The following is an 8,920-nucleotide window of genomic DNA, read 5'->3' as shown; positions in this document are numbered from 1 at the left end:
TGAGCTTCTCTATATCTCAGGTATGCACTGCCCCCTGCAGGATGATCTCACCATTTCAATTGACACCTCACTGGTGGCTTCTGTTCCAACTATCAAGAGCCTGGGTGTTGTCCTTCAAGGCACACATTGCAGCAAAACACTTTACAACATGATGGATCAGATCCTTCATCACTCAGGAGTCTGCCCAGCTCCTTATCCAGGAATCACAGTCATCTCAAAGCTTGACTATTACAACTCCCTCCTTATTGGCCTCCCGGCAAGCTCACAATACAGCTTAGAAAAGTTATTTACCTGCAGATTTTGACTCACTCCCAAGCCCTTCTCCTGTTATGTTGCCCCCTGCTGACATTCCATGCAACCCTCTTCAGTTGAGATCTGGCCCAAAGAGGCGGCAATTAAAAGGACCACTTCACCCATTTTCAACCAATCGCTCATCATAATATGGCACCATTTTTGTCTACTCACGTGTCTCAGAGGAGGGCTGTGGACAGCTCTCCTCTAAGACACAAAGTAGACAAAAATGTTACCATATTATGAGTATTAGGTTGATAATGAGTGAAGTGGCCTTTTAAAAACTGGCCTAAAGAGGAGCTAGTGGAAATGCAGCCTGACCCACTCAGCCAGTGTGACATGGTGAATAATCAGTTCATGCCACGTTTCATGGCCTCCTTGCCCGACCTAAATAGCCTACTGTACTGTATTGCTGATAGTGTAAGAATAATTACAAAAAGATTTATATGTAATATTGTTACAAAAATATGAAGCAATGCCATTTGACCTGTGAAATATGAAGTAAAACAGACTGCTTGTGTGTAGGATGGGTCATAAAGAAGTCAGAGTGGAAAATAATCTTTCCCTGATTTTCTTTTACAAGGGGTCCCATTTCAAATCAAGAAGTGACAGATGATCATATTACTGCATATTGTATATACAGACAAGAACTTTATTGGATGCAAATTCAGATGCAAAATCTAACACCTTAAACCACTCCCCCCAAAAAAAGAAAAGAAAAAGAGCCATCTACATGAAACCCAATGACAGAATTTGTGTTGACAAAAGTAAAGTGTAGTATAATGAGACAAAATATAGTCAAGTATAGTGCACTTGGGGTTGGTATGCATGTGTGAGATATCAAAACAGAGGGAACATGAGGGAGCATAATAGAATCAAGAGCAGGAACTTTTCCAATGCAAAAGGATGAAGGAAAGCAATTCTCCCACTACAGTACGACAATGAAATGTTTCTAGTTTGCATTTTAAGATGTAGGTTAAGCTCACATTAGCATGTGTGTGTATAGTGCGTACCAAAACATCCTGAAGGGGTCGTCAACAAGTGTCATTTGGTAGCGCGGACATCTTGGTGGGGGATAAACAGGTTGACTTAACACTGACCCCCACCAGTATGTCTGCAGCTATGCCACCCCCCCCGTGGTGACGACACTTTGGCAAGCACTATATACACATCAGCTGATGCTGCTCTGCCAATCACGCGTTAGTGCATTAAACCTTTTATACGACGAGACCTTTTATACAGCAGCCATATGAAATTGTAAAGTAAACACACAGATGTTATCAATGATACTCATTCAGATTGCATTTAGTCAAAGATCCTTAATAAGAGAATATACCGCATTCCAAGCCTTGCCAATGCTATGAAATGGTAAAGGAGAGATAACGTTATACGTTACGCACTGGGAGGCAAACTAGAGCCCTGACGGAATGCGTTGAATTCAATGAGAGCTGGTGGACAAGCGCATGAATTAAGGAAAATAAGACATTGATACACATGGTTCTCAGATTTCTTTTTGTTCGATTTGCATAGTATAAATAGAGGTATCTACTGTAACTAAAGACAATAGACAATCTTGCAATGACAGCTGCGTTTTAGCGTTTTTAATTAAAAATGTGCTCGTGTCATATTGGCCTTTTTTCCTGTTGAACTTAAGACAGCCTGTACACTGCCCAGTTACTGAGCTGCTTTGACGACATGCCCTGTCCATTGTCCAAGACAACCACTGCAGGCTTCCCCAGTCTCATCAAATAACAATCTGATCACTATTGTCCGGGAGCCAGCCAATCTGTTGGGATTTCTTTTCAAACAGAGGAAAAAACGTTAAAAAAAGAAAGACCAAACCCATGTATGTGTGAACATTAATTGGCATCAAACACTGTTTAGTACCAACTGTTTCATGTCAAAATGGCTGTTGTGTAAAAGGTCTATTGCTTTGTTCACAAACTGCAAACCTAGTAACTTCACAGCTACAGAATGCGCAAGGAAAGCCATGCCATTATTAGACCTGGTCTTGATTCTTTAACGACAAATGGTGCTACAATATCCGAAGGAAGCTAACAAAAATAAGTTTTACTTACAGTATGTACCTGTACACAAAAAGGTTACAATAACAAACCTTGAACTATAATGTTCATGAGTTTATTTTATGTTTAACACCTTTTTATGTTGTGTATATGTATTCACTAGGTACTTGTTCTGAGCCATCAGTCTGACTCTACACTTTTCTCACACACCAACAACACATTACACACATTTTTTTTTTAGATTTTGAGTCGTTTTTCCCCATTCTAAATCCCATTCTAAACATCACGTCAATTAAGAACTGTGTTCCAAAAATACAAGAATCAGTCAAGCGATTTTACCCATATGGATATGAAACATCAATCAACTGATGGTGAAAAAGGTACAAATGTATCCAAAGAGATAAGCTCCTTACACACCGGGGGCGATTTTTTTCATGCGAATAATACGTTTTTTTAAAAACCTTATAAAGTCAATGCAAGCTTCCATGGAGCCAAAAAGCGAAGCGAAAAAGCGTCTTTTAATTATTCGGAACGAGTCAGAATTTTGCGTATATTCGCATAATCGCCGGTGTGTAATGACCTTAAGATAAGGCCACCAACAAATCGACAACAATTCTCAGGCTTAAAAAAATAACAACTACATCCTCCATTACACATGTTTCTGCCTCTGGCGCACATAATCAGCATTATGTCGTGTTGCATTAAGATTTTTTCCTTTCTGTAGGAGAGTAGCGGTCAGTTTTCAGTTGTTTCAACTCAGAAATGTTTTTGACGGAGTGCGACGTGCTTCACTGTGATTTCCTACTGTAGTTTCCAACAACAGTTCCGGGTACCGCCACAGAATTATAAAAATGTTCTCCGAACACAGGCTGTATAAAATATAACGAAATAACATAAACAACACAGATTCACCTCCCTGACCGAATCGACAGACTTGTTTTTTTTCTTCTTTTTCTGGGAACGCAGTTCTTATATGACTGTTACCGGGAACACATACCGTGTCATTTTAGTGACACAATTTTTTTTTTTGCTATAACCATTATTTTATACTTTGGCCTATTCAAAAATAGCAGATATACAAGCTCGTAGCAAGAGCTTTTAGATCTGCTACTTTAGGAAAAAAATGCAGATCTACAAGCTCATAGGTGCCGTGCTATGAGATTGTATATCTGCTATTTTTTAATAGCCAAAGAAATCTAAAATGACACAGATACTTTCCCGGTCTAAGCGGGTTAAAAGATGTTTTGAATGAAAAAAGGAAATAAAAAGAAAACACTCCGGTGACCCAGGGAACATGGGTCTAACATCCAAGACTTCTGTGGTCTATGAAGGGCTGCTGGGTGGGTCTAAGTCGTGGACGTGGGTTCTCCGGTGGCCGGTCCCACTGTGTGGTGCAATACCTGGTGATCCCACCCCACGGTCGTCAGGGTGTCCGAGCCCCCCTGGAGCCAGCTTACACCCTTGACAAAGTCCTGGTGCCGCCTGTCTCTGTATCTACATGTGGAAAATATATCATGTTATATGTCTTGTAAGTGGGAACTGGCACAGAAACATTTGTATTTCTTTCTTCGATAGAGGCTAGTTTTTCTATGCAGATGTACTGCATGTTGGTTACTTGTTCAAGTTAACCACTTTAACCATTATTATATACTGTACTTTGGCTATTAAAAAATAGCAGATATACAAGATCATAGCGCATCACTTTGTGCCGCGCTACGAGCTCTGCTATTTTTGAAAAATCATGAAAATTTGTGCAAATCTTTTAATATATGTATATTTTAAAGCGAATTTTTTTAACTCAAATCTTTGCTTCGGGGGGTCCCTGGAACAAAATATTTTGAGATGGGGGTCCGCGGCCAAATACATCATTTTGGGTGTCCTTGATATGGAAAAGTTTGAGAACCACTGACATAGAAACATACGTTTTTCAGAAAACGTTTATAGGATTTAGAAGGCATTTGTAGAATCGGGTTAAACTCACATCTCTCTGAGCTCGGCATTCATCACAGCAAGGGTACAGTCATCACTGATGGACGCTAGCAAGGGGGTGCTGTGGCAGAACGGACAAGGCGTTAGTTTTTGAAGACCGCAAATGGAGGCTATTCATTTAGACTCAAGTGTGGTAGTACGGCTTACCCATGTGTAGAGAAAGCCAGGCCATTAACGCTGCGGGAGTGGATGTCTTCTGTCTGGGCTTGTTCTGTTCCCTGGAAGTCCCTCACCGTCACTCTGCCAAGCTCGTCACCTGAACCACAAGGAACATAAATTAATCACAGCGTAAGGACTTGCCGGACTGAATCGCTTTGGTCGATGCATTATCCACAGGTGGTCCTTAACAAACAGGTGGTCCTTACCATAAGCAATGGTGCTCCTGAGGTGAGGGTGCCAAGCCAAAGAGGTTGTACAGCAACCGGGGGACAGCACATCTGAGAATAGAAGTTCATATATTAGGTCGCCAGGCTCCAATCTGTAATCTACAATCTTGTAAAAACTATTGGCACAATATGTAAACATATGTTCCTGTTGTTCTACATACAGCCAATAGGTTGTGGAAAAATCATAGATTCAATCAGACTTTAACCATCGTTTTTATGAAATATCAGAGACCATTAGGTTGTTCTGCTGAATCTGCAGTGCTCACCTATTTTTGAAGCTGGTTTAGATGGCTTCCTCCTATCCCAAATCAACAGACGGCCATCCTAAACAATGAAAGGAATATAGTTTAGAATAGAATAAGAGTATCCTTACAGTACTTTCACAAGTACTGACAAACTATTTCTGTATAGGGAAATATGTGTAGCATTGAGGACAAATCTAAGTATTAAGTAATAATCGTGGAAAAGGGTTGCTAAGGACAAATATTAATTTAAAAACAAGACAAACTTTTATAAATCCATAACTTACCTGGCCACAGGACAAGAAAAGTGACTCCTCTGTTGGACTGCAGGACACAGAAATGACTGGCTTTGAGTGTGCTGTAGAAAGGACATTCAGTTTCAATGATATATAACATTTATTATATTCATGCCATCTATTAGAAATGCAAATTTTCTATTCGCTTTCACAAACGGATGAACCTCATGAATCAATTCAGATACACAGAGAAGCATATCCCTTTTCCAACCTGGAGCAAGATCAGGGAATTTATTAAAAATCATCTCTATTTCTGTCATCTATAAATCTAGATTCTTGGATATTTCCTCTTACCATCATATGTGCTGACCACTGTCTCCTCAGTAAGATCCCAGACTTTTATTCTGAAGGAAGAAAATGAAGGTGCCCCATGAGGAAGGAACAGTCACAATACCAGTGAGTACGAAACAGTCCCTGTTACATTTGCTACACTAGAATAGACTCTGTGCATAATTGTAGTCCAAGGTTCACATAGAGTGGCCTGCCCAACATCCGTTGCCCCCTATTTTACAGTCCAATGACATGGGCCAAGTTATTGTGGAACATCTTGCTCCAATAGCATACATTTCTGGTGTGAAATGGCTCGAGGGACCCCCACAAAAAGACCACCCCAACAATCGGCGCGCAGATATGCCCTTTAGTGGGTTTGAGCACCTGGCCCCTCAGTGCTCTCTGCACGGCCCTGCCGTTTCCTGTTCATTTTCTCATAGCTTCGTTTGATTGGCTCGGCAGCAGATTTGAACCAGAAACACATATGAAGGTGTCATGTGTGTGTGTTTCCAGTTTTGCTGCCAAGCCATCAAACAACGAAACAAGCTATGGGAAAAATGAACTGAAAAAAGGAAAATAGATATGCCACCTTCTTCTGCAACCCCGGGGCCTACAGTTATGCACAGAGCCGATGGCCATTGAGTCTGAGGCATGTGTGTGTTAGTGCAAAAACTCACTTGCAGTCCATGCTTCCAGTGACCGCACCGCTTGTCCCAGCTGTGGGGCTCACGCTGGTGACCATGTGGTCATGGTCGTATTTACTGAAACGATTAACCAGCAGGCGCTCATCCTCTGCCAGTTCCCATAGCTCCAAGGCACCTGCATAGTGAACATAGTCAACGGACAAACCAATTTGAATATTGTTGCAGTCGGGCAGAAACCTTGCATCTCCATTTTTCAACGTAGCAAAAATAGCCGATCTACAACAAGCTCAAGCAATTTTTGCTACTTAACAGTTTTGGACATATGAGGTTTCCGCCTGACAGCGACGATATGATATCAGTTGGAACTATTGAGAAGTGAGTCAAGTGACTGACATAATTATTATTGCATGTCCACTCAACTCACCTGAATCTGATGTCACCAGAACACCCTTTCCTGACAACCATTTGATATCTGTGACACCAGACTCCGTCTGCACACCGGCTTTGCAAAACCCTTCGTTGGGAGCTTGCTCTGGATCACTGTAGATCCAAATAGATCCCAACCAACACCTGCCACTGAGACTGGAAGCAGCGAGCAGCATGGTGCCATCTAGAAAAGGAAGAGAGAAAACAAAAAAAGATACATATAAACACACATTTAAAAATAGGTTAATAATAAGCAGCTGCAGGAATTTCTACGCTTTATGGGACCACCTGCTAATTTTGAAAACCTTATTTGGTTGTGAAACATTACGGATACAGCATAGGTGGGCACTAGGGACATCTGGGCACCTCGATGTAAAATTGTCTATTTTGTCCAAATCAAATATTTGAAAAATAGTCTTAAGTAATGTAAAGTATATATGATGTGAACATGCACGGTACATCATTATCGGACTTAATTGTATCCTTCAACTTCTTGTTTATGCCCTAAAATGACTGGATATACAGGTTTTGAAGCAATTGCAGAAATATTAGACCTTAATTGACGAATGTTTAAGCATGTTCTAATCATGCATACTTTACTTAAAAGTTTACCGTTTACTTAGCCCTGGTTCAGAGCGTTGTTAGAGGGAACTAACGCTCTGAACCAGGGCTACTGTTTACAGTACATATTTTTGTTTTTGTTTTCAAACTATTTATATGATGTTTTGCATTGTAGTGTATATTTGTCATTAAATGTTTTGATGAATTGAGTACAAAGTACCCCAATGGAAACAAGCCATAGGCTTTCTTGGGTTTAAAATCCTCTTAGCAGACCTTGTATTGAACTGTACTTTCCTGCAAACTGCTAAGTTTTCAATCACTCAATCAAAAATAAATTCCAAATATATATAACATTTTGGAAATAATAAGCCAATTTAACAGGTGCCCACCTATCTGTTACCCTATCTACAACCAGTCACATTACATTATATGAAATTGACATTCTTACTTAACTAGCCAGTAAGACCACACGCACATTATATAGAATAATACCTTCTCTGTAGTGCACCGCATCCAGATGCTTCTCCATGCATGCTGGAGCATTAGGAGGGATGTTCCAGCGGTTCTCCTTGATCATGTCGGTGTTTACAGCACCTTTCATTCAGAACTTAGAAAGACCTTTCCTTGCGTTTTAAAGTAACAAGACCTTTCACTGCGTTTTCTTCTGCTTCTGCAATGCTAAGCAACCTTAGCTAAGTAATGACTGTACTGTGGACACCACTGTTATTATTAAAACGTGGTATCTTAGGACTTGTTGATTAAGGTACAAAAACCGGCGAACATTTGCCGGAGAGTCAATAGAATACTTTTCCCATGCAGATAGTTAAACGGGTAGCTTAATCGACATTTAAACAAGTGTTATAAAATGAATGCACTAACAACACATGTGGAGCAGACTTTGACTACACACACACTTCCGCTTAGAGCTCTTCTTCTTCTTATTTTGACTATCCGGCGTGTTGCTGCCTCCCACTGTTGGGTGTTGGGTACTGCGCAAGTACATTTACTCAAGTACTGTACTTAAGTACAATATTGAGTTTTTTTTTAAACTTTCTTCAGTATTTAAAATTTTCAATACTTTTACTTCTACTCCACTACATCTCAGAGGAAAATATCATACTTTTACTCTACTACAATAATATGAAAACTTACTAGTTACTAGTTATTTTGTAGATTTTGATTATTATTACAAACACACAGCAACCACAATTTGAAAATAGCCGATCTACCTACTGTATTAGTATAAAAATATACTTAAATGTTTCCAATTTTAAGTTTTATATTTTTCTAGTATTGTAAGTGCCATTTGTCCTGTTATTTTGTAATTTTAATGTAATGTTTATTTAAAAAAATAAAGACTTACAGATGTTTTCAAGCTGCTGTTTTTAGGTAGACTATCGAATATTTCAATTTAGGTTTGTATATTTCCATGCTTCTTCTTCATTATCTAATAGAGGCCATGAGTACATTTAAAACAAAGGGTTTTCTTAAAAAGACAAAGACATACAAATTACAGTGTCTAATAGTGTTGTCTTGAAAAACAAAAAATATGTAATTTATTTTATCATCTCAGAACAGTATAACTGTTGCCTCTTTTAGGGGTTGGTGTATGATTATGAAACTTGTATGGCACTGAAATACTAGGGTAAATACTACTAAGCTTGAAATCAAGTTATAGAATAGAACTAGAATATTAGGAGCGTTTCTACTTAGACTATAATAATAATAATAATGAATTGCATTTTTATAGCGCTTTTCTACCCGAGTACTCAAAGCACTCCACAATGGTTC

The 8,920-nt window shown here is 39.4% G+C and overlaps 2 protein-coding genes across 2 annotated transcripts in view; one reads left to right on the top strand and one right to left on the bottom strand.

Moving 5' to 3' along the window:
- LOC308082533 (AMP deaminase 2-like) overlaps nt 1-8,920 on the top strand; it is a gene marked incomplete at its 5' end in the record, with an annotated part of 557,360 nt that overhangs the window by 114,529 nt on the left and 433,911 nt on the right. The window lies entirely within an intron of this gene.
- wdr77 (WD repeat domain 77) lies at nt 2,558-8,021 on the bottom strand. The gene is made up of 10 exons (XM_080424445.1): nt 7,622-8,021; nt 6,567-6,752; nt 6,176-6,317; nt 5,523-5,572; nt 5,220-5,290; nt 4,957-5,014; nt 4,670-4,741; nt 4,452-4,560; nt 4,297-4,365; nt 2,558-3,809 (listed from the first exon to the last, which is right to left on the bottom strand). The coding sequence occupies exons 1-10, from the start codon at nt 7,728-7,730 to the stop codon at nt 3,662-3,664; spliced, it is 1,014 nt and encodes a 337-aa protein (XP_080280571.1). The 5' UTR covers nt 7,731-8,021; the 3' UTR covers nt 2,558-3,661.

The sequence above is a fragment of the Gymnoscopelus braueri genome (genome assembly GCF_963280865.1).
Source record: "Gymnoscopelus braueri genome assembly, chromosome: 3".
Lineage (NCBI taxonomy): Eukaryota > Metazoa > Chordata > Actinopteri > Myctophiformes > Myctophidae > Gymnoscopelus > Gymnoscopelus braueri.
The sequence above is the reverse complement of the archived record's forward strand: the minus strand, read 5'-3'. Positions and strand labels throughout refer to the sequence as shown.

Excerpts from the sequence above, each read along its gene's own strand:
- wdr77 (XM_080424445.1), bottom strand. The coding sequence starts at position 7,730 with ATGAAAGGTGCTGTAAACACCGACATGATCAAGGAGAACCGCTGGAAC. Across the intron at positions 5,573-6,175 it reads ACTGGAAGCATGGACTGCAA|AATAAAAGTCTGGGATCTTA; the intron begins GTGAGTTTTTGC and ends TTCTTCCTTCAG. Across the intron at positions 3,810-4,296 it reads AATGCCGAGCTCAGAGAGAT|ATACAGAGACAGGCGGCACC; the intron begins GTGAGTTTAACC and ends TTCCACATGTAG.